This window comes from Phyllostomus discolor, chromosome 4 (assembly GCF_004126475.2).
Source record: "Phyllostomus discolor isolate MPI-MPIP mPhyDis1 chromosome 4, mPhyDis1.pri.v3, whole genome shotgun sequence".
Taxonomy (NCBI): domain Eukaryota; kingdom Metazoa; phylum Chordata; class Mammalia; order Chiroptera; family Phyllostomidae; genus Phyllostomus; species Phyllostomus discolor.
Window position 1 is genome coordinate 98,686,259 of NC_040906.2, and position 25,961 is coordinate 98,712,219.

Genomic DNA, 25,961 nt, shown 5'->3' on the forward strand with positions numbered 1-25,961 from the left:
ACTACTTTTAACACATTTGCATTTATATGTCTGGTTATTTATTTAGGATACATTTCTAGAAGTAGAATTGCTTAGTTAGAGGATACACACACACACTATTAAAGCTTTTGGATATATTTTATGTTTTGTTTACTTTTAGTGAACTCCACTTAGCAACTACATGGCCTCACCTGACTGAAGGTATCATTGTGGATAATGATGTTTATTCGTAAGTATGTTAAGAGTAGTACATTGAGACTCAAGCATGTTAGTAGAATAAATTAACTGCCAAGTGGTTAGCAGTTTTCCCTTTTATTATATGAGTTTCTGATAAGGTTGATTTTTCTACTTTTAAAGATCACTTTTTAGACTGATTCATATGTAATACAAATGTGTTTAAGCTACTGACTTTGGGGATGTAATCCTTAGTTCAGGGATAATGAACAATCTGAATCTTATTTGGTTTTAGCAAAGATATCTATAATCAGTTTGGGGTTTAGTGTATAATTCTGTTTAACTTTTCTTACCTAGTTAGAAACATTTCATGAAGTGCTTTGGAGAGGTAGTTGTCATCAGAATGTGTAGGAATAACATTTGATCATTAAATGTCATGAACAACACATGTCATATACTCCTTAGCAATGGACACAACTTGAAAATTACAGCAAGCATTATCTAGGAAGAATGTGGAGAAAGAAGAATGTAATTTTAGTACCCTCTCATTCCTGATGCAGAACAATGAGAAATAGGATACTTCTTTTCATAATTAAAACAAATGTGTTATATTTGCTGCCGATGAAAGTTATATGAGCTTTCTTAATCAGATAATTAAAATGGGTATAAAGAAGAAAGGAAAGACTGCCTACACCACCATTACTTAAAAAACAGCCAGTTATCATTTTTGAGTGTGTGCTCTTTGAATAATGGAGTTATAATTGACATATAACATTCTATTAGTTTCAGGTGTATAATTTAATATTTGAATGAGAGTATATCTTTTTAAAATTTAATTGTATAAATTTGCTTTATTTAATATATTATTTTACATCTTTTATGACAGTAAATGTAGATCCGTATTATCACTTTTAAAATTGCCACATAGTATTTCATTGAGTGGATGCATGGTAATCTATGTAATTGGGAAAATAGGGCACTTATGATCTTGGGCCCTATTTTTGTAGTTTTTTAAGTTAATAGTGCTATAAAATATTTTTAAGATGGTTATGCACATTTATTTCTTATTCCTTTTTTATTATCTCTAAAGTAAATTTCTCTCATTAGATTATCAATGAACATTGCCCATTCTGAATTATTTTTAATGTCTTATTAAAATGTTTTATATATATTTTTTCCTTTTGTTCCTTTTTGTCAAAAGCACTTTGGTTTCTTAAGATACATTTTTAAAATTATCCAAATGGCCTTATGCATCAGAATAATAGTAAGTTTAAGGGAGGCAAAGTGGAAAGCTTGTCCTTCTGTAAAATATTTTTATTACACTGCCTTCTGATAAATTCATGAGTGTTGTACATCATCATAATCAGGATCTATCTTATGTTTATTGTTTTACGTTTTAGTGATTTGGATCCTATTCAGGCTCCCCACTGGTCTGTTAGAGTTCGAAAAGCTGATAATCCTCAGTGTTTGCTAGGTAAGACGTATTATCTTCTTTTCCCGAAATGCCATCAATCTGCCTGTCTTCCAAATCAGCACACTGAATTCATTCTTTGTACTTTATTTTATCTACCAAAAAAAAAGAATTTTTTATTTTAATGGTTTTACATTTGTGACTTTCTCAGTTAACACCATTAAAAAAATCTTTGCCCACAGCAGTGAATAGGAATAGAAGGATATCTTTTTTGTGTTTTAGTTTTAACCAGTCTATACCTCAGAATTCTCTGATATTTTCTCATGATCTGAGTTTTATTTGTAAAATGCTTTTATGTCACTTCCTCTTTTATTCCTGTAGCATAGTCTGCATCTTCATTCTAGTTATTGGAGCCCTTTTTGCCTATTGCAGTCCCTCTGGACCTGTGTATGTGATGGCAAGGACACTGATTTTTATGATCTATTAAGAGTCCTTCTGAAGAGTTGTACCGTATATGCAAACCTGTATTCTGTTAGAGGAAAAGAGGTGTGATAATCTTGTATACCTCATAGGGTTATTTGAAGAATCAAGTGAAATAACATAAATATACTTTGATAAATATTAATTGCTGTATAGATAGTATTATTGTATCCTGTGTCTAGAATTGTCTTTCTGTTCTCATTTTTGTTGATTTGTCTCTTTCATGAAGTCTTCTGAACCCACCTCCTCAATGTGCTTTTCCATCTTTTTCTCTCTTATACATATTGGGTACACAGGAAAATATTTTCTCTATTTCTGTGTTCATCATGCCACCTTCATTTCATATAATCTGATATATTACCATTCATCTGATAGATTTACTAAATATGTATTGATGACAGTAATGACGCATTTCTCTAAAGCATTATTTTCTTGAGCGCTTATCATTCATCATATGCTATTCTCCAAGTGTCAATTAGGGTTTGCCATTTGTGCTAACTACAATAGTGAATACAAAGGTACATCGGTGAATTTGTCTTGGGATATAGAGAGTAGATACCAAAAATTTTAGAGTTGGATAGTTGTTTCAAATCCTAGATGTACCAGTTTGAGCAACTTTTATAATTTCTTCAAGTCTTAGTAGAATAGAGATAATAATAGTACATACTTGATGGGGTTATTGAGAGGATCAAATGAGATTATGTGTGTGTACATATCACATTTAACACAGTGCCTGTCCTATAGTAAATGCTCAGTAGTTTCTCTTGTTTAATCATTGACTTATTAAATTATTAAATCTACTTACAAAATAGTTTTTTAGTTCCTTATCATTCCTCATCCACTGACTTCTGTGGTAATTGCAGAGGCCTTTAGAATTAAAAGTACCATATTGTGCCATGTATAAGTGCACCCACAATTTTTGTGCGCATTATACTCAGGATTATTATACTCACGATATGTACTCATTATACCCATTGTATAATGTGCATCCTTATTTTTCCCTCAAAAATTTGGGCAAAAAAAAAACGCACTTTGTATTTGGCAGAATGTGGGGTTCTCACAGATGTTCCATGATCTCACCTTATCTCTTTGACTTTATGTTTATATGACTAGATTATAGGATTATATAGCCATATATAAGAAACTACAGTTACAGACAGTTTATATACCTAGATTATAGGATTTTTCTCCTTTCCTGAAGAAGTCCAGAAAATGTTCTAGGTTCATCAGTTCTAATTAGTGAATTCTAAAACTTAGATATACTCAGTACATTGTATTGTCATAATTTTAGACTGATGGCTCTTGTTAAGCTTTAATTTCTTTGTGTAGGCATCTCCTTGTAGCTCTTTAGGAGACACCAAATCTTTTTTTCCCCTTCTTGTAATAATAACACAAAGTGTGCCATTAAAACACAGCTAAAGATGAAATAATTTTATCCTGTGTGATTTCTTAATCCTCTAGAAACATATCTTTAGAATGTCTTTTTAATTTTTTAATGGATTCAACAGTTGACTATCCTGACACATGGAGAGAAAGGAAGATCCGGGCATCCTTTGAAATAGGAGTATTTTTTGTCATGGGTAGAAATACTGAATGTTTTTTTTCCCTTATGTGAGTTAATAGCTTTGTGAATAGATACGTACTTTAATTTATAGGACTGATTTCTTTCATTTAAGTGCCAAAAATTAGTAACATTTTTTCTCTGTAGGTGATTTTGTCACTGAATTTTTTAAAGTTTGCCGTCGAAAGGAGTCAGCTGATGAGATTCTTGGACGATCCACATTTGAGGAAGAAGGGAGAGGTGAGCTACTTTTTTTAAAGTTATTTTCAAATGTGTAATTCCTGTTTTGGCATGTTTTCTAGCAACCATTTATCTATTTTCTTGTTTGAATTAAGTTGGAGAAGCACCTATTGATAAACTAGATAGCTACCATTTCTATACCCTGAGCTTAAAACATTAAGTACATTTAGTAAGCTCTTTCCACCAAAAATATAAGATATTTTGAAAAGCAGGGTTTTAGAGGTTTATTTTGAAGTCACTCTGGGAGAAATAATTTGTGTTGCACCTTTGTCAATCATACATGCATATAAAGCTGAACGTGTGTATTAAAATTTCATAATTCTGAGACCATATAACACTAGTAAAAGTGACTAAAATATTTTATACAGCCTTGGCCAGTGTGGCTTAGTTGGATGGAGCGTTATCCTGTAAACCAAAAGGTCACAGGTTTGATTCCCTGTTAGGACACATGCCTAGGGTCACGGGTTAGGTCCCTGGTTGGGGTGTGGGCAAGAGGCAACTGATCAGTGTTTCTCTCTTGCATCAATGTTTCTCTTTGTCCCTCCCTCCTCTCTCTAAAATCAATGGGCATGTCCTTGAGTGAGGATTAAAAAAAAAAAAATTTGCCTGGGCTGGTGGGGCTCAGTGTATTGACTGCCAGCCTGCAAACCAAGGGGTCACTGCACTGGTTTGATTACCAGTCAGGGCACATTCCTGGGTTGTGGCCCAGGTCAAGTCCTCAGTACGGGACACGTGAGAGGCAGCTGCATATTGATGTTTCTATCCCTCTCTCCCTCCCTTTCTCTCTTTCTAAAAATAAGTTAATAAAATCTTTTTAAAAAATTCTCTACAGTCTTCAGTTTACTTACCACTGTAATTTGCTAAGGTTGGTTATAATTTGTATTCATTTCTATTTTTCTTATAGAAATTACTGATATAACTCATGCTTTGTCAAAGTTGACAGAGCCAGCACCAGTTCCGATTCATAAATTATCAGTTTCAAATATGGTACATACTGCAAAGAAGAAAATACGAAAACACAGGGGTATAGAAGAGTCACCACTGAATAATGACGTCCTCAACACCATTCTCTTGGTAACTAATAGTGTCTTTATACGTTTATATGCATAAGCATCCATTCATTATCTATTCAGTCCTTTCTATGTGGTGGGCACTGGGTTGGGAATACAAAATGAGTAAAATGAAGTCTCCACATTCAGGGCAATAGTTACAATAGCATATTGCATGTGAGAAATCTGGCAGAGGGGCTGTGAGAACACAACAGGAAGTGCATCTGTCTCTGGGCAGTGGAAATCAGGGAAGGCTTCATAATGAGGGACACTTGAGCTACATCTTGAAGAGAAGAAGGCTTTAGAAGCAGAGTAATAGCAGAGATCTAACAGCATGTTGAATAGTTTGGTATATTGTATAATACTTCCCAGGGAATGGCCAGGGACAAGGCTAAAGAGATAACAGGTAACCTGCCATTCTGAAATGCTGGACTTTTTCATGCAGTTTCACATCATTTTAAGCAAGTCAGCATGACCAGAATTGTATTTTTGAAAAATTTCCTTCATAGCAGTCCAGAGAAAGCTTTATATTATACAGTGAGTACTAGTGGGGGCTAGGGTATCTCCTAGGTATAGTGTGGTGGAACAGGCCCAACCAGGGAGCCTGACTTACTGTGTGATTTTGAAAAGCTACTTAACTTCAGTTTCCTTCTCTATAAATGAGGCTGATAAAACCTTATGAGATTGTTCTGAGGGTTAAAGGACCTTCTGTTACACTGCCTGGCATATAATGGGCCTTTGATAAATGATAGATATTCTTACTATATTGTAGTTAAAATCATACTTCTGGCACAATGTGCATTAAGACAGTCTTGGAGAAAACCTTCAAGAGTAGTACAATGAAAAGAATACTAGTCTTGGGAACTTGATATTAATCTGATTTCTGTCATTAATCTGAACAGTACTCTTGACCAGATTTTCAGTTTCTGTGTCTGAGACGTGGGCAGTGATACTTAGTTCACATGGTTATATGGGAATTGTAAATATGCCTAGTAGTGGAGGTTGGCATAAAATATGTAGCAAAGTATGCATAGTAAAAGGAATTACAAGTCAGCAGTACCACAAAGCACTTGGAGAAACAGTGATAAAAGGACTGAAAATAAATTTCTGTAGAGAAGGCCCATTCATAAGAATGTACTCTTAGAGATTTCATTTCAGCTATACAGCTTGTCGTATACACAATTTTTTTTTCCGACCACTCCTACACACACTCACATAGAGACCATGTAGAAAAGATACAGTGGTCATTACAGGGTTAGACTGCTTCCTGTTTTCTAGGAGTATCTCATAAAATGAACTTACGTGTCTTAAATGTCATACTTTTATTATTTCATGTATGAAAACTTGTGGAATAATATAACTCTACTTAGTGTCATGAATATATGGATGTTTAAAGTTTTTCTTGTATAGCTTTGTCTTTTTAGTAATATTAATACTTTTTAAAAACTTTAATAACCTTGGATGAGACTGAAATAGTGAAAAAGTTTTGGTTTTTCATTCTGTTACATAGTTACAATAGCATATTGCATGTGAACTAAGTTCACAGAATCAGGTGGTTACTATTTAGAAAAGCCTCTGGTTTCTAAAATTGGCTAGTTACTAAAACTCTGTATTTTCAAAGAAAAATGAAAAATCTTCAAATAAACACTTTTCAGATAATATAGAACCAACTGGCCAGAGCATTCTCATTGTTTTAACAGCAGAATCATTAAAAAGTCAAACAGTGCCTATATGAGTAACAGAAATAAACAAATTGGGAAATTTGTTTGAAAATGTGGTTATTTTTCTCTCTCCCTAAGTACTTATTCCCTGATGCTGCTTCTGAGAAACCATTAGACGGAACTTCTTCAGCAGATAATAATCCTTCATCAGAGAGTGAAGAATATGTAAGTTGATTAAGTTGATTTGAAGTTCAGTGATTAAAATACATCATATTTCTAAGGGTTTGCTATATCTCTAGTTTAGTAGCATAAGGATCTTTTTATTTTAAAAATCACTTTAAGAAAACTTGAGTGGAAATCATGGCTTCCACTCAGAAAATGACCTGCTATAAAACATTGGCATATTTTGAATAGCAAGAACTTTCCTGGTAACAGTGAAACACACACTGTGCATGATTATAGGAATTCCCCCATTTTAGACTTTTCATAAATCATAACATGTATATTTTGCAACAGATTCTTTCTTGTATTTCAAACTAGAGAGTGAGTGAAAAACTCTTTTTTAAAAAAACACATTTATTTATTTTTAGAGAGAGGGAAAGAGAGAGAAAGGGAAAGAAACATCAATATATGGTTGCCTCTCATGCGCCCCCTACTGGGCAGCAGGCCTGCAACCCAGGCATGTGTCCTGGCTGGGAATTGAACCAGTGACACTTTGATTCGTAGGCTGGCACTCAATCCACTAAGCTACACCAACCAGTGCTGAGTGGAAAACTCTTTAATGAAGTAAAATGAAGTAACGTTTTCCTGTTTTCCTTATCCAGGTCTTTGATAAATTGAGAAATGAGAGTTTAAATGACAGCTATAGAGGTATATCAATCTTTTATAGTATTGTTAAGGAGTAGATTTCATGAAGTGGGGAGGAAAAACAAAGATTTACCTTCTCACTTTTACAGTTCTGAGTTTATTTTATATTTTTGTTTTGACAGCAAGTTTGTACTATTTTTAATTAAAAGGATTTTTAAAGCAACACATGAAATTTGGAATATATCTTAAAGATTCCAGAGAAGAAATTGAAACTTGTAACTTTAGCCTCACCAAAGTATAGCTTCAGTATTTTGATCCTTGTAGAAATCTTGAAAATAAGGAACTGCCTAAGAATAATTTAGGAAGTAATGCATTACACATTGATAAAAACTAGTTGGGTAGGTTAGACTAATTTTAGTATTAAAATTTCCACCCACACAGTTTTCGATTGTACATATAAATATGTTGTTAACAAGTTTTGCTTTGTTTCTATTTTGTTAAATTAGAATCTCTACAATCAGTTTAAATCTGCACCATCTGACAGTTTAACATACAAATTGGCTTTGTGTCTTTGTATGATCAATTTCTATCATGGAGGACTGAAAGGAGTGGCACACCTCTGGCAGGAGTTTGTTCTTGAAATGCGTTTCAGATGGGAAAACAACTTCCTGATTCCAGGGTAATAATTTTATTTTCCATTTGTATAGATAGAACTTTTGTTTGTTGGCAGACTTTTGACTTTTGGATTGTTCTCTTCTAAAAAAAAAAATCTGTCCTAAGAAAATAGTGAGAAACTTTGGACGTGATTTATATTCAGAGGTATTCACTGCAGCAGATTTATAATGGGGAGAAAAAGGTGAAACAACCTAAGTATCAAACATAAAAAGATGGTTAAATAAATTATGATACGTCTCTACAGTGGAAAGTTATGGATCCGTTACAAGTTTTTTCTCCACGAATCTCTAATAATACTGAAAATGATCTTAATGCTTGTAGTAAAGTAGAATATAATACTGCATATATCAGGCACTTTCAATTATATATAGAAAAATAATTGGAAAGAAATATAGCCAAATGTCAACAGTTTTCCCAGGTGTGTAATTATATTTTTATTTTGTTCTTTATACATTTGTGTATTTTTCTAGATATTATGTAGTGAATATATATTTTTATAATTGGAGGGGAAAATATCTTTAAAGTTTTTAAGTTTAGGTATTAAACATTACTTGTGATTTTTTTTTATAACTTATATTGACATTTCACTTAATCACATAAGAGAGTTTAGTTAATGTAAATGTTGATATTGCATGGGTTACTCCTCATCTGCCTTTGTTTTTCCGTGATATATAGAGATTCATCATATGAGTCATATGAAACGGTGACATCCAAAAATGTTTATCTTATGTATGTCAGTCTCTGCTTAGTTAGGTCCTCTTTGCTGATTACTGGGAATTTAGAGATTTAGAATTAGAGGAAGTCCTGGCAAAAGAGAGGTGGAAATTGATGGTTTTTATATTAAGAATCCACTATAATAATTGAGAACTGAAAAGATAGTTTAATCTATTTTATATAGTGTGAATTACTGTATGGATTTAGAGACTTTTTTTCATTTTAACTTTCTGTTAGCTTGGGAACTATCACTAGTTTATTATTGTGCTTTGAAATATTTCTTATATTTGCTATTGGTGATTTGTGGGCTAAGAGAATAAAATAAATTTTGATCTTAATCTTATTTGCTCCATTTCAGCTATCTTACCTCTATAACTCTAGTTTTGGTTTGTTATCAATGGAACAAAATTGTGGTAGTATAAAAATTATGTATATCTGAAGCAATTTTATTGAAACTAATCTTTGTTTTCCCACTACTTTATTTGATAGCTTAGCAAGTGGACCCCCAGATCTAAGATGTTGTTTACTACATCAGAAACTACAGGTAAAGGTTTTCCAATGTCCGTATATAATTGTGATCTGGAGTTCACTGAAGCTTAGTTCTAAAGCTAAATTTCAGTATTGATTATAGGCTTTTCTGTTTGTGCTGCTGTAGGTTACTTAAAATCACTGTAAGTCACAACAAGGTCTAAAGGGAAGGGCAGAAAATGAAAATTAAATATTCAAGCACTGGATAGATTTTGATTTTACTGTAACTAATTCAAATATACATATTTCTGTTTCCTTAAGATGTTAAATTGTTGTATTGAAAGAAAGAAGGCACGTGATGAGGGGAGAAAGACAAGTACTTCAAATAATGTAACTAACACATATCCAGGGGATGCTGGAAAACATGGAGACCAGTTGGGGCCAGATAATCTAAAAGATGTGGATAAAGAAAAGGGAGAGGTGGGAAAATCTTGGGATTCTTGGAGTGATAGCGAAGAAGAATTTTTTGAATGTCTAAGTGATACTGAAGAACTTAAGGGAAACGGACAAGAGAGTGGCAAGAAAGGAGGACTTAAGGAGATGGCAAATTTAAAACCAGAAGGACGACTCCACCAGCATGGGAAACTTACATTGCTGCATAATGGAGAACCTCTCTACATTCCAGTAACCCAGGTAGGACATGGATTGTCCCTTTAAGTTTTAATTTTAAAGAAATTTGTTGTTTATATAACTTCATCCTAGTAGGAGATGATTGTTTTGGGTAGTGGCAATTCTTTAAACACTCTGTGTTCAATGATCTAAGATTTGAAATCTAAATAAACTGTAGCAGTTTTTAGGTCTACCACTTTTGAAATTAAGAAATGTTTTGAAGTATAAGTAGATAGTATAGTTCATTATATATAAGGTAATCTGTTGTTTGTTGAACTGAGTGATGTGTACTCATGTTTTTATTTTTTAAGTATATTTTATTGATTATGCTATTATAGTTTTCCCAATTTTTCCACTTTTAGCCCCCCTACCCCCTGCATCCCCAAACCCTCCAGCATTCCTCCCTCCCTCACTTAGTTCATATCCATGGCTTGTACATGTAAGTTCTTTGAGCTTTCTGTTTTCTGTACCATTTTTGATGTCTCCCATCTATTTCATGTCTACCAGTTATGCTGCTTCTTCCCTGTACATTCCCCCCCCCATTCCTCCCTTCCCCCTCCCCTCTGAAAATCCTCCATGTGCTGTCCATTTCTCTGATTCTGTTCCTATTCTAGTTGTTTGCTTAGTTTTTGTTTTTGTTATTTTTCCTTTCTTTTTTTTTTTAGGTTCATTTGTTGATAGTTGTGACTTTATTGTCATTGTACTGTTCATGTTTTCGATCTTCTTCCTCTTAGATAAATCCCTTTAACATTTCATATAATAAGGGCTGGGTGATAATGAACTCCTTTAACTTGACCTTATTCAGGAAGCACTTTATCTGCCCTTCCATTCTAAATGATAGCTTTGCTGGATAGAGTAATCTCAGATGTAGGTCCTTGCCTTTCATGACTTCAAATACTTCTTTCCAGCCCTTTCTCGCCTGCAAGGTTTCGTTTGAGAAATCAGCTGATAGTCTAATGGGCACTCCTTTGTAGGTAACTGTTTCCTTTCCCCTTGCTTCTTTTAGGATTTTCTCTTTATCTTTCACTGTGGGTAACTTAATGATGACGTGCCTTGGTGTGTTCCTCTTTGGGTCCAACTTCTTTGGGACTCTCTGGGCTTCCTGGACTTCCTGGAAGTCTATTTCCTTCACCAGATTGGGGAAGTTTAGCTTCATTATTTGTTCAAATAAGTTTTCAGTTTCTTGGTCTTCCTCTTCTTTTTCTGGCACCCCTAAAATTTGGATATTGGAACATTTCAGGTTGTCCCAGAGGTTTGTAAGACTCTCTTCGCTTTTTTTAATTCTTTCTTCATTCTGTTCCCGTTGGATGTTTATTTTTTCATTTTGTTCCAAATCGTTGCTTTGAGTTGTGGTTTTCTGTCACTGTTGGTTCCCTGAATATTTTGCTTTATTTCATTTTGGGTATCTTTCATTTATTCTTTCATTTTTCAACCAAGCTTAATCAGTTCTCTGAGTATTTTGATTACCAGTGCTTTAAATTCTTCATCACATAGGTTGGTGATCTTCTCGCTTAGCTTTCTTTCTGAGGCTTTGCTCTGTTCTTTCATTTGGGCCCTTTTCTTTGTTCAGGGCCCCTGTTAAGTTGTAAGGGAGCAGGGCCTTAGGTATTCACTTGGGCAGGGCAATCCTCCTTGCTGTGCTTCAGCACTGCTTGTGGGGGAGGGGCCCGAGAGTGAACAATGCAGCCTCCCTGCTCATCTGTAGCCCACTTTTCAGTGAACTCTCATGTGAGACTGGGAGTTTCTCCCACCATGGCAACCGCTGTAGTCCACAGCCAGCTTTGAGTCTCAGTTTCCCCTTCAGTCAGTCCTGAGCAAGCAGCCCGCCGCAGGTTCTCTCTGTCTGCAGCCTTACTGGCCTGCTTGTTCTGTTTGACTGTTTCTTAAATTCTGTGGTTGTTGGAGTTCCATGCAATTTGATTTTCTGACACTTCTGGTTGTGTATTGATTTTAGATTGGTTATCCTCCTTTTGGTTGTGCGACGAAGTGTAAGGTTTCTACCTACGCCTCTATCTTGGCCAGAACTAAATATTTAAAAAAAATTTTAAATTATATTTTATTGATTATGCTATTACAGTTGTCCCCAATTTTTTTGCCTTTGCCCCATTCCAACCAGTACCCCCTGTTCCTCTAGCAATACCCCCCTTAGTTCATGTCCATGGGTAGTGCATAAAAGTTCTTTGGCTACTCCATTACCTATACTGTCCTTAACATTCCCATGTCTATCCTGTACCTACCAATTTTTGCTTCTCAATCCTGCACCTTTCCCCTGGTTCTCTCCCTTCCCCCTCCAAATGATCTCCATATCTATGATTCTGTTCCTGTTCTACTTGTTTGCTTAAGTCTGTTACTTGGATTCAGTTATTGATAGTTGTGTATTTATTGCCATTTTAAAGTTCATCATTTTGATCGCCTTTTTCTCATATAATTTCCCTTAGCATTTCATATAACAATGACTTGGTGATGATGAAATGCTTTAGTTTGACCTTTTCTGGGAAGCACTTTGTCTTCCCTTCCATTCTAAATTATAGCTTTGCTGGATAGAGTAATCTAGGTTGTAGGTCCTTGCTTTTCATCACTTTTAAATACTTCTTGCCAGTCCCTTCTAGTCCCTTGCCAGTGTGCAGAGTTTCTTTTGAGAAATCAGCTAACAGTCTTATGGGAACTCTGTAGGTAATTGTCTGCTTTTTTCTTGTTGCTTTTAGGATTCTCTCTCTCTTTTTTTTTTTTTAAGATTTTATTTATTTATTTTTAGAAAGGAAAGGAAGGAGAAAGAGAGGGAGAGAAGCCTCTGTGTGGTTGCCTCTGACACGCCCCCCAATGGGGATGTGGCCCACAACCCAGTCATGTATTCTGACTGGGCATCAAACTGGTGACCCTTTGGTTTACAGGCCAGCACTCAATCCACTGAGCCACACCAGCCAGTGCAGTTCTTTTTATATTTAAAAACCGATGTAACTACCAGCTAGATCAAAATATAGAAAATTCCACCATGCTAGAACCATACTGATCAATAGAACTTTTTGTAAAGATGAAAATGTATATTTTCTATCTCTGCTGTCCAGTACTATAGCCCTTATCCATATATGGCCATCGAATGCTTGAAATGTGGCTAATGCACCTGAGGAACTGAATTTCTTATTTAAATTTTAATAACAAGATGTATTGGATAGCATAACCCAGTACTCCCCTCCAGGTAACTCTTTTCTAACTTTTATCACTATAGGTTAGTTTTGTTAATTTTTAAACCTAATAAATGGAATCATACATTGTGTACTCCTGTGTTGAACTTTTTTTATTTAACTACCATCTGTGAGATTCATCCATGTTGCTGTGTGTATTGATATGGCATGGTTATTACTTTGTAGTATATTATATGAATGTGCCATAATTTGCTTATCCATTCACCTGTTCATGGAAATTGAGTTGTTTACAGTTTAAACTGTCATTAAAAAAAAAACATTCTTATATAATAAACATAGGCACTTTCTTTTGGAGTTATTCTAAGAGTAAAATTGTTGGGTTACATGGTAGAAATATGTTTTGGCTTTAATAGATATTACTAGTCTCCCAAAGTGTTTGAACTAATTTACATTCTCTTCAATAGTGTGTAATAATTTTGGTTTGTTCCATATAATTCCTGACATTTGTTGTGTCAGGGGCCCCAACACTACTCCCAGGTTTGATGATTTGCTGGGAGACTCACAGGACTCATCATACAGTCATGCTCACGGCTATAATTTATTACAGCAAAAGGATGCAAAGAAAAACCAGCAGAAGAAATGGCACATGGGACAGAGTTCAGAGGATATCAAGCACAAGCTTCCAAAAGAATCTTCTCTCAGTGTAGTCACACAGGATGCACTTAATTCTTCCAGCAGGGAATTGTGACAATACATAAGATGTTGTCTACCAGGAGAAGTTGTTAGAGGCTCGGTGCTCATGGTTTTTATTGAGGGCTGACACCCAAACCCTATGTTTAGGGAACCTCTGCCTAGCACTATCAAAATTTCAGACTCCCAGAAGGGAAGCAGGTATTCAGCATAAGCCACATTGTTTGCACTAAGAGTTTAAGCACAGTGAACTATTTTAATCAGTTCTGAGTATGGTGGACCCTACCAAAATCCAGGGTCCCAAGTGCCACCCAAGAGCCAGCATTGCAAACAAGCCTTTCTGAGGATAGCAGTGTGAGGCCTGCTATGTTAACTCTTCTTGTCATACTGGATAATTTCAGTCGTTTACATTTTTGCCTTTCTCTTGGGTATGTAATAATATCTCAGGTTTTTACACTTCCCTAATGAATAATGATATCTAACACATTTTCATGTACTTATAGCTATTTGGATATCTTCTTGGTAAAATGCCTGTTTAAGACCTTTGCCTGTTTTTTAAGTTGTCTCTGACTGACAACCCCTTGCCTTCTTTCCCCCATTATCCCTCTCCCCCCGTCCCCTCTGGTTACTGTCAGTTTGTTTTTTATTTCTGTATCTCTGGTTCTATTTGGCTTGCTCATTTGTTTTGTTGATTAGGTTCCACTTATAGGTGAGATCATATGGTATTTGTCTTTTACCACATAGCCTATTTCACTTAGCATAAAGCTCTCCAGATCCATCCATGCTGTCACGAAGGGTAGGAGTTCCTTTTTCCTTTCTGCTGCATAGTGTTCCATTGTGTAAATGTGCCACAGTTTTTTATCCAGTCAGTTACTAATGGGCACTTAGGTTGCTTCCAATACTTGGATATTGCTGCTATGAACATTGGGGTGCATAGGTTCTTTTGAATTGGTGTTTCAGGATTCTTAGGGTATAGTCCTGGCAGTGGAATCACTGGAACAAAAGGCAGTTCCATTTTTAGGTTTTGAGGAAATTCCATACTGTTTTCCACAGTGGCTGCACCAGTCTGCATTCCCACCAACAGTGTACCAGGGTTCCCTTTTCTCCACAACCTCGCCAGCCCTTGTTTGTTGATTTGTTTATGATGACCATTCTGACCAGTGTGAAATGGTATTTCATTGTGGTTTCAAGTTGCATCTCTCTGATGGCTAGTGATGCTGAGCATCCTTTCATATGTCTCTTGGCCTCTGTATGTCCTCTTTGGAGAAGTGTCTGTTCATGTCCTTTGCCCATTTTTAATTGGCTTGTTTGTGTTCCTGGAGTGGAGTCGTGTGAGTTCTTTATATATTTTGGAGATCAAACCCTTATGCAAGGTATCATTGGCAAATATATTTTCCCATACAGTTGGTTCCCTTTTTATTTTTCTAATGTTTTCTTTAGCCTTGCAGAAGCTTGTTATTTTGATGAAATCTCATTTATTTATTCTTTCCCTTGTATCCCTTGCTCTAGGGGACATATTGTTGAAAATATTGCTGCGTGGAATATCTGAGATATTCCTGCCTGTGTTCTCCTAGGACTTTTAAGGTATTGCAACTTGGAGCCTCCTCTGGTGATGTCAGATGGTGATTGACCCCCTAAAGATGTTGATTTTAGGCATCTTGTTCGAGACTTCAGGGATCTACTCTTTGTGGCTGACTCCTTCAGTTGTTAATCTAGTTACTCTGCACTCAGCAGTCAGGCTTAAGCACCATCGGGTGAGATAGAATCCCTCCTGTGGTTTGGGTTATTGTTCCTCCTCAGGCTGCTGCAGTTCCGAGGCAGTGGACTGCTTGAGCAGCATGGCTGCTGGGGTATGGGGGATGACTCAGCACCAGGATCCTGGCAGCTACTCCTTCAGTTCTCTCCCCAAAGCCTCTGTCCCTAGTATCTCCTCAAGCGTCTCCAGTCCCGTCTACAGTCTCATCTGCCCCCTGCCATTTGCCAGAGCCCAGAGTAAGTGGCTGCAAATGAAAATTTGTATGTTGGCCCTTTAAATGGTTCTTTTCATTCCCAGCTGTCTCTCTGGCAGAGAGCAACCCTGCTCTTTTTTGCCACTGGTTGTTATCTGTGTACTTTTTGGGTTCTGGTGCTCTAGGCTGGGGACCCCAGCTTACGGGTTTAGACCCCACACTTCCTGGGGGGGTCCCACGGGCTGTGTAATTATCCCTCCAGTGCTGCCATCTATGGGCACCCAACCAGCCTTCTAGAGCCTCCACTATACTTCTAACTAGTCAGGTTGTGCTGAAGCTTATTTTTCTGTCTGTCTGAGGTTATAAGGCTTCTCTCTCGCTATTGTTCAGTTGTTTGTTTCAGGTGACTTCTCCACAATTTTGTTGTAATTCAGATTGGTCCTGGGAGGAGGTTAGTGTGACTTTTATTTACTCCTCCACCATCTTGCCTAGGTCTCACTTTCTTAATGATTAGTTAAATTGGCATTCTTAATTTTAATAAGTCCTGTCAAACAATGTGTTTCTTATGTGGATAGTACTTTTGTCTCTCATTTAAGAAATCCTTGCCCTGGCCATGTGGCTCAGTTCGGTGGATCATAATCCCATAAACCTAAAGGTTGCAGGTTCAGTTCCCAGTTGGGCACATCCCTAGGTTGCAGGTTCAGTTCTTTTTCTCTGTCATTGATGTTTCTCTCCCTCTCTTTCCCTCCCCCTCTCCTAAAATCAATAATCACGTCCTTGGGTGAGGATTGGGGAAAAAAAGCTGCACTTCAGTGACCTTCACATAGGCTCTTATGTTTTTTTCTTCTTTTTCTAGGAGCTTTATTATTTTACCTATTTATGTTTGTGACCCACTTCACATTGACTGTATCTGGTATAAGGAAGAGGTTAAGATCCTCTTTTTTTATAAGGATATGCAATTTTGTTCCAACACCATTATTCAAAAGATCTACCTTTTCCCACAGAGTGGCAGACATATTTTTGTTGTAAATCATGTGACTGTATATGTATTGGTCTGTTTCTGAATTACGTATTCTGTTCTGTTAGTCTCTTTGGCTATCCTTATGCCAGTAATGGACTGTGTTTATTACTACAGCTTTATAATAAGTGTTTCTATCTTATAATGTAAATCATCTAACTTTGTTCTTCAAGATCATCTTGGCTGTCCTTTATGTTTTTTGTTTTTAGTGGGGGGGGGGGGGTTGTACATTTGAGAATCAGCTTGGCAGTTTCCACATACAAAATAATCCTGCTGGGGTAGTGATTCATATTGCATTGAATTTATAAATCAATTTAGAAAGAATTGAAATCTTAACAATATTGAGTTCCATGACCATAAAATATCTTTTATATTCTTTATGGTTTCTTTTACTTTGTCTAATCAGTTGTTTTATAGTTTTCAATGTAGAGGTTTTGTGTATCTTTCATTAGATATTTTTGAAGTTTTTATGATTTCTTAAATGTTATGAATGGTATTTAATAACCATTTTAAATTTAATTTCTTAAGTTTCACCTGACATGTAGAAAGTTGATTTTTGTATATTGACCTTGGATCTATAGCAGTCTTATTACATTCACTTATTAGTTCTCATAGTTTGTAAATTATTTGGGTTTTCTTATGAACAGAAGCATGTTGTCTGTTTATATCCACAATTTGAGTTTTGATTTCAAACCTTTACATTTCTAAAAAATTGCCATGCCTTACTGCATTGGCTGGGACCTCCAGTACAGTTTTGAATAGTGAATATCTTTCCCATGTTTCCAGTCTCAGAAGAAAAGCTTGTGGTGATTGTTGAGGGTATCTGATGTGCCATAGATACCATTACTCATAATAGGGAAGTTCTCTTGTATTCCTGGTTTATATAAGAGAGTTTATATTATGAACAAGTATTGTATTTTGTCAAATGCTTTCCTTGCATATTGAGGTCATCATATGATAATTACAAGCTTTAAATGAAATTACATGTGGTAAATGAATAAGAGATTCTCTGGGCCAAAGTAAGCATTTGATTTTTAGCTATTATTGTTCTGAGGACTTTTCCTTATATAAGATATAAGTGGCTGGTATCGGTTCTCAAGATGCAGAGATTTACTTAAAAGTATTAGTAACTGGTTTCATATTCTGAAATGGGTGGATGAATTATTATAATAGTCCAGTGGGGTGTTGGTATGTTTGCTAATTTTAAACATAAATTCTGTTAACTTTATTACCTATGCTTATACTGTTTCTTTGTCAGATGTCTGTCATTTAGGAGATTAGTTTTTTGGTTTGATAGGCCTTATGCTTTTTGCTTCATGATATCCTTTTTAAAATAAATTATGTTTTAGATATTTTATCACTGTTTCATCCCTGGTTTGTGTAATACTATTTTTAGTATTAGGACAGAATATTCTAAAGCTAAAAACTAAGTGTATATTTTTTCTTGTTTGTTATGAAGCATGCAGTTGGTGTGGAGATTTTGTTGTATAGACCTGGGTTTGGGGATCTGGTAGAACTAGACTCATGCCCTCGCACCACCGCTTATTAGCAGTATTGCTAGTAGAAGCTATGTTTCCTCTCTGAGCCTTTATTTCTCTCTAAAGAAATAATAATTTTGTTTACATATTCTAGAGTTTTATGTAACTACAGTGTCATTTGTGAGGGTTTTTTGTGGTGGTGGTGGTAATCTTTTAGCATTATTTTAAGATTCATACATATGTTATGTATATCAATCATTTATTGTTATTGCTTAGTAGTGCTCCATTGCATGGATCTATCACAGATCCATTCATTTTTTTTTTATGGATGTTCCAAAAATGAGCATTTGAAAACTTTTGAAGGTGATGGATATATCTATTATCTTGATGGTGGTGATTGTTTCATGGATGTATATTTAGCAAATACACTCAATTATTGTATGTTGATTATAGTTCAAAAAAGTTGTTAAAAAATTAAATTGTCATACGATGGATAATTGACAAGAAGGAATACATGGAAGTATTCCTATGTTGTTCTAATGTATCTCCAGTTTTAAATCTTACCCATTGTTTAGTGAACCAAAATTAAATACTTTAAAAGCCACTAATGGTTTGCATTATTCTAGGTTGTTTAGGATTAAATCACATACCATTTTTAAAATCATTTGGCAGTAAATTAATATTTAAGTTATTTTTATGATATATTCTTTCTATTTCCAAGTTTTAATTAACAGTACTCCCTAATTTTAATGATCTCGTTGCAGATTGTCTTGGTTTGATTGGGTTAATAAACAGTTCAAGAAGGTTGTTCTAGAAGCTCAAGTTTTATTTTTCTTCAAAAGGCTATGTTTCTCTCATTTAATTCAGATGCCTCTGTTTCCACTTTTGAATTTAAAATCTAAATCTGAAATAATTAAAACTTATTTTTCTCTCAACATGTATCATATGTATTATGAAATTATTTTTTATATCTTTAGGAAATCAGGACAATTTATTAGTCAATTTTACTATCTTACTTCAAAGATAATCTTATTTGAATTATAACCATTATATATGTGCTTATATTATAAAATGTCCAAAATTTAAAATGATCCCAGTTAAAACCAATATAATTTCAAACTTGAGAAGTTAGCTTAAAATGTGCCATTAATCATTAATAAATACATAAATAACTTTATTTAGGCCCTTGACTCATAAGAATTCAAACATGCTAGTCCTTTCATCTACACTAAGTCAGCCTAAAATTTATGCTTAGGAAAAGCTTCGAGATTTTACCCAGTACTCTAGTGCCAGGGCTAGGACTAGAGACACCTGTGGAGAGTGTGAGCAGGAGTCCTTAGCTAGTAGATTGAACATACTAGTCGTTCTCAAAGTCAGTATCAGACAGATGTCTTAGATTCTCTCTTAAGTTTGCCACTTGGTAGTTTTGTCACTTGATGATCTTGGACAAGGCATTTTATCTCTGCACCTCAGTTTCTTTATCACTTGTAAAATTCCCTGGCCTCCTCTCAGTGTTCATATGAGATCATGTGTGTGAGAAAGCTTTGGACATATTCAGAAGTTTTATATGTGAAAATATATGCTCTTTTTGTTACTTGCCACCTGTATTTCTCTTGATACTGTTCTTCACTTAGAGTTGGCCTGAGATTTCCAGGTGGGAGGAATAGTCATTATCCTTCCATCCTGTAATTTCAGGGCTGCAGGACAATGAAAACTAGCTCCTTCTTCATAAGAGGAAGGAAGGCCTCTTCTTTTGAGTGTTCTGTTTCATCGGAAATTCATATAATTTTTTAATTTGACTGAGCCATTTTGATGTCATAGAGAAAGTGGAGTATGAAGCTTATACCGACTTATGTATTTTGTTTCTAAGTTATAGCATTTATTGAGCATGTGCCATGATTTATCCTTCACAACAGAATGCTTGGGTGATTGTCCAAGGTCGTAGAGCTGGGATTCAAGCATTGTCATGTTGTTTCTAGAGCCCAGACTCTTAACCACACTGTCATACTGCCTTTTTAATTATTTTTCAACCCTGAGCATTAGTGGAAGACTTTAAAAGTGATACATGTTCATTGTAGAAAAAAGAAAACAGGGCTGGGAACCAAAGGGTGGCCAGTTGGATTCCCAGTCAGGGCACGTGCCTGGGTTGCTGCCAGGTTCCCAGTAGGGGGCATGTGAGAGGCAACCACACATTGATATTTCTTTCCCTTTCTCCTTCCCTTCCCCTCTCTCTAAAAATAAATAAATAAAATCTTGAAAAAGAAAGCAAAATTCATAATTTTATAATCCAGAGATAATCACTATTAGAGTAGTTCCCTCCCATTTTTCCTATATCAAACCATTTCCCTGTTATTCAGATTCTTTCCACTTTTCACACTATGATAAATAATGCTGTATTGAGATTATTAGAAGTAGAACTGTTGGATCAGAGGACATGTCATAAATGCTTGCCATGTATTGATTTCCAGATTGTTGTCTGAGAAGGCTTATACGTTATATTCTCTTCTATAGTGTTTGAAAGTGCCCCATTTAGGTTTGTTAAAAAATTAGTGTGATTCAAAGAAAATAAGTTACTGTTTTTTGTTTCTTGCTCTGTGTTCAAATGTCATAGCTTTACCATGTTTCTCTGACAGATGGTCACAAAAATTATGTATCTTTAAGGCAGTGGTTCTCACCTGGGGAGGATTTTCGCCCCCAGGGATATTTGGCGATGTCTGCAAACATTTTTGATTGTCATGAAGTGGAGTGGTACTACTGGAATCTAGTAGATAGAGGCCAGAAGTACACAGGGCAAGCCCCATGGGAAAGAATTAGTCAATCTAAAATGTCAGTAGTATTGAGGCCTAGAAACCATGGTTTATAATAAGCTCCTGAAATCTAGAAGAAACCTATTGACAAATGCTCTAAATACTTCTTCTACATCTTATCCTGTTATGTAAGAAGATAAAAATTTATGTTTTCCTGGCTTTAATTAACAACAAAAGCAGGCAAGCTTTGTTTGGTTAGTCTGTGTCTGGATTGTTGAGTTCTTCATATTTCAATATGAAATCTAATGGAATCAATTCTCAGAGAACTTTCCTAAAGCGCTTTGAAAGTTTTGAAATGTTTTCTGTATCACTCTTTTGATGATTCTGCAGTATATCCTCCTTTAAATTTACTTTAACTGCTTTTTTGGAGGGGGTGGGGGGCTACACTAAACTGTGTAGTGTCTCTGGCTCCCAGTTATTTGGGGGCTTTTATTTGGGGTTCATTTCATTTACCTTTAATTTTCATGTCTATCAATTTTCTTATAATAAAAACCTTTTTGCAACTAGTAATAATACACATAAAAATATCATTAGGACTTTATTTCTGTATCATTAATAGCAAGAAAATGTTTTGTGCACCCAGATTCCTCTATCTTGTAGCCATCAATCCTCACCAAGGAGAATATGATGAGCTTGTCTGTTGGGGGAGGGAGGGAGATGCTGAAAGTCATATTTAATTCATTTTTATTAATTTATTACATTTTTATGTACCAAAAAACTTGTGAATTTCTCTGAATTCTTTTAAATACGTATCTTGGGACTGCTAGAGCTGAAATAATTGTCTTTATTCTATTTTTATAGTTCCGCTTTGTCTACAAAAAGACTGTTCATGTGCTTTTGTCCTTTTGTGCTTCACAGGAACCAGCCCCTATGACAGAAGACCTGCTCGAAGAGCAGTCGGAGGTTCTAGCTAAATTAGGTACATCAGCAGAAGGGGCTCACCTCAGAGCACGCATGCAGAGTGCCTGTCTGCTATCAGATATGGAGTCTTTTAAGGTAGGTCATGCTGTCAGAGCTCGGGATTCTATTTTGAGTTATTCTGAGATGAAGCTGTGAAAGTCACTCAGTAAAGTGGTATGAAGACCTGAATGTCTTTTTTATTAAAAGTTTTTATTTCATTAGTAGTTAATAACACCCCATTTCTGTCCCCTAAAGGTTGTACTCGTAGTTGCTTCTTAAGTTTAAAGAAAGAAAAGAACAATCTTTGAATAATAATTGAAAGTTCAGAATTGAATTATTTTTATATGTGCATTGAAATGTCTTCCTTTGTGTATGTTCAACCAATATAATGCAAGGCTTTTAGAAAACTCTTAGGATTTAACACAGATTCCTTCGTTTAACAGAACTTTGATGTTGTATTTTGTGACTTGCACTATGATTAGGTAAATAAGAAATACAATATTTATCCTCACAGTCTATTAAGGAAGGTGACATGTAAATAATTGTGGTAAGTTCTCTAATGAAGGTAAGGTCTAAAAGATGACTGACTCTACTGAGTGGGTCATGGAAGGTTTCACAGATGAGTAACCATTTAGGATGAGAAAGCTTTTGCTATCTGGAAGAGACAGTATTTTAGGCTTAACTACCGGCCTTTATCTAGACCATAGAGAATTCAAAGAATAGTGACATTCGGCTTATTAGCTTAAAAATACAGGGATGAAGAAAAGTTGTTTTTTCTTTTAATTTTTGAAAGAAGAGGCAGGTCTCTGTGTGTGTGGATATAGATGTTATAGATATAGATATAGATGATGTAGATATAGACTTAAAAAACTAAACAAGACAAGTGCTTAGCCCATTGGGCCACAGGCTTCTCTTTCCTACTGCTGATACTCTGAACAGTCTCCCAGGCCCAGACTTTCCTTCTTAACCTGCCTCTACCTGCGATGGCCTCCATCCTCCCATTCCATGTGCCCTACTCAGCTCTGCTTTGGTGCTTTGTAGGCCAGCCTGAGTTTGATTTTTTTTCCAACATAAACAACCCATGAAAGCCTATGCCATTTTTATCTTTCCTAGTAGTAAATGTGTGGCAATAAAAGGGAGCCTCTTTATTCCTTGCTTATTTCCCCCGTATTTACTAAAAGAAAAAATCTTCAGTAAACCTTTTCAGAGCTGCATGTTTTCCTTAGTTAAAAAGATACAGAAAATCTGTGAGTTCTGTTCTGCTGTGAAATAAGAAAAAGAATATGTTGTTTTAAAACAAACAGTTGGTATAGTAAATAAAGGAGTCAGTCGGTTGGCTCTCAGGGCATGTGTTAAACCAAAAAGGTTGATCAGGGAATCGGTATGGTGGTGGGGGAGAGGGGCGTGCAGTAGAAGCATTAGCGTGCCCAGCAGCTGTTTTCTGCCTGACCTCTACCTGCCTTCGTATACACCTGCCCCTGTCCTACCGTGTCCTTGCAGAGGCAAGTACAGAATGAAATTCCAAATTAGGACTGTAAATGCTTTTCTCCCATAGAAACATATCAGTGCCTGGTGGTAAGGTTCTATATAATCCATTTAACATTGTGCTTCAGCAAAATTATGATTCCTGAAATTCTTTTGCATTAATCGGGGAACCTACAAATCTATTACAGCATTGTTTTAATCAGGAAATAAACAGTATTTCAAATAATCTTTTTACACATCTGTTCCTATATAGAAATCATATAATATACTTAAGGAAACATGTAGTCACTCTAAAATAGATAGGATTCCTGTTTTTACATAGTGATGGCTTCCTTTAAGGGCCCCTGGGAGAATCTCCAGAGCTTTGGATAAATGCTCAAATGTACCTGAGGTACCTATACCTGACAATTCCAGAAGGACAGGGGCTGTTCTCAAGCATGCTCTTGGAGTACATGCCTGTAACAGCAGAACCAAAATAAGGCATAGCTGAAGTGAGCCTCAGCCTACTCCTGGTAGTTCTTTGTTTAGCTTGATATATATAGTAAGGACAACTAGAGGGAAGAATTCTGGTGTGGACTACTGTTCGTCTTTAACACATTCTATGGTACAGGAGGTCAATATTATTTTCTTTTTTTTTTTTTTTTAAAGTTCTCCCTCTTCACTCAAGGCCCATGTATGATTTCTTAAGATGTTTTTGTGTGGGTGTGGGGTTGCCTGGTTAATATCCAGATCTTAAATTCTGAATCATGCAGAAACCTTGACCCTTTGAAGTTCACACCAGTACTTTGTTGCCATGTTGCCATATTGCCATAGCCCTTATAAGTTTATGTTGTTGATTCTCAGTTAAGGAGCTCCTCAGATTTCTCTGCCCTTGGGGATTTCCTAAATTGAGGATGGTTAAGCTAGTAGCCGGTGAGCTCAGTAGGGAGGAATTGTCACTTTGGCTCTTCACATTTAAGACTAACCATTCTTACCATGTCTGTTTGCATTTTAGTCTTTTAATTTAATTTAAAAAGAAAGAAAAAATTGACCTTCTGTTTAGCACTTTCTTAATGCTTACATCACTTACTATTTCAGGCAATTAAATATAGTACTTACAGCAGGAAGATTATGTTATGGTAGAAAATATAACCAAAGGTATGTGTTTATTGTGTGTACACATATCTTTTGAGTATTACAGGATGATATATATGCCCATCCTTAGTACTCAGCTAATATATTACTGGACGCATGCGAAAAATAACTCTGTGCCCTACCACTAACTCTGTGAAGCCTCTACTTTTCCCCAGTATTGAATATAGAATTACTTAAAGGATTTTGAAATGTGCCATTGTTACTTCTATAGAATTATCCACTGAGTAAAACCTTAGTTAGTTTCCAGAAACCTGAAAAACAATAGTTTGAATTTCAATTCCTTAATAGCACAAAAGCAATTTATATGATGGTAGTTTGTTACATAAAGCTCAAAAATTTGATGGCTGAATAGAACATTTTTGAAGTTAGCTGATATTTACTACAGTACCAGTATTAATTTATTGAGGAAAAAAATAAGCAGAACTTTTCCATTGTTGTGTTGTTATTCTGATTATGTTGTGTATTATTTACTCACTTATGTGATACTTTTCTAAGTACTGTAATTTTAAACTGTAACTTGTCTGTTTAAGATAGTTATTTTCGCTTTACACCAAATGTTTATTTCCAAAGTTATCAAATGAAAATGTTTTCTTTTTCTATAAAACAGCAAAAACAAAATGCTTTTGGTACTTGATCTGTTTTTGAGGTGACACCCAACTCATGTCACATATTAGATTTTTCTGAAGATTAGGTAGGCTTTTTGTGAATGGGAAAGTATTAATGTGATTTTGCAAATAAGTTTATTGGTAACTGTTGATTTTTATTTGAATCTGCTTAAATTTTTGCCTTGTTTTAGGCAGCTAATCCAGGTTGTTCTCTGGAAGATTTTGTGAGATGGTACTCACCCCGGGATTATATTGAAGAGGAAGTGATTGACGAAAAGGGAAACACAGTTCTGAAAGGAGAACTGAGTGCTCGAATGAAGATTCCAAGCAACATGTGGGTAGAAGCCTGGGAAACAGCTAAGCCAATTCCTGCTAGAAGGCAAAGGAGACTCTTTGATGATACACGGGAAGCAGAAAAGGTAACTGAAGTTTGGGTATCTGATACTAAAATGGTAATTATTGATCTCCCTTTTAAAAACTCACTGTCATAGATATGAGAGCTTTGGACAAACTTGAGAAGCAAAACACTGAAATTTAATGAGCCTTTTATGTATCTGTTATTTACATATAAGATATTAGAACTAGTTATAGGTTGGACCAAAAATAAGACATGAGTATTTTATATGGAATAGTTACCATGGGATTGTCTCACAGCACATATCAAAAGCTTTAAAAATGATCATGTTCTAAGATGGAGGCATGGGTGGATATACTTCCCTTCCTCACACAACCAAAAGAAGGACAACAACAAATTTAAAAATAAGAAACAACCAGAACTGCCAGAAAATCAAACTGTATGGAAGTCTGACAACCAAGGAGTTAAAGAAGAAACATTTCATCTAGACTGATAGGGAGGATGAAGAC

General features: G+C 35.5%; 1 protein-coding gene across 5 annotated transcripts in view; it reads left to right on the forward strand.

Annotated features, from left to right (window-relative positions):
- Positions 1–25,961, forward strand: part of RAB3GAP1 (RAB3 GTPase activating protein catalytic subunit 1) — a 113,250-nt gene that overhangs the window by 70,895 nt on the left and 16,394 nt on the right. For all 5 annotated transcript variants that reach the window (XR_004902670.1, XM_028508674.2, XM_028508675.2 and 2 more), the window contains 10 exons: positions 140–208; positions 1,554–1,627; positions 3,753–3,845; positions 4,750–4,919; positions 6,694–6,780; positions 7,869–8,041; positions 9,241–9,295; positions 9,541–9,912; positions 21,832–21,969; positions 25,289–25,516. Coding sequence is in view for 4 of the 5 variants with exons in the window: in XM_028508674.2 (XP_028364475.1) it covers positions 140–208; positions 1,554–1,627; positions 3,753–3,845; positions 4,750–4,919; positions 6,694–6,780; positions 7,869–8,041; positions 9,241–9,295; positions 9,541–9,912; positions 21,832–21,969; positions 25,289–25,516 (1,459 nt within the window). In the remaining variant the exon portion in view is untranslated. The remainder of the gene's footprint in view (positions 1–139; positions 209–1,553; positions 1,628–3,752; positions 3,846–4,749; positions 4,920–6,693; positions 6,781–7,868; positions 8,042–9,240; positions 9,296–9,540; positions 9,913–21,831; positions 21,970–25,288; positions 25,517–25,961) is intronic.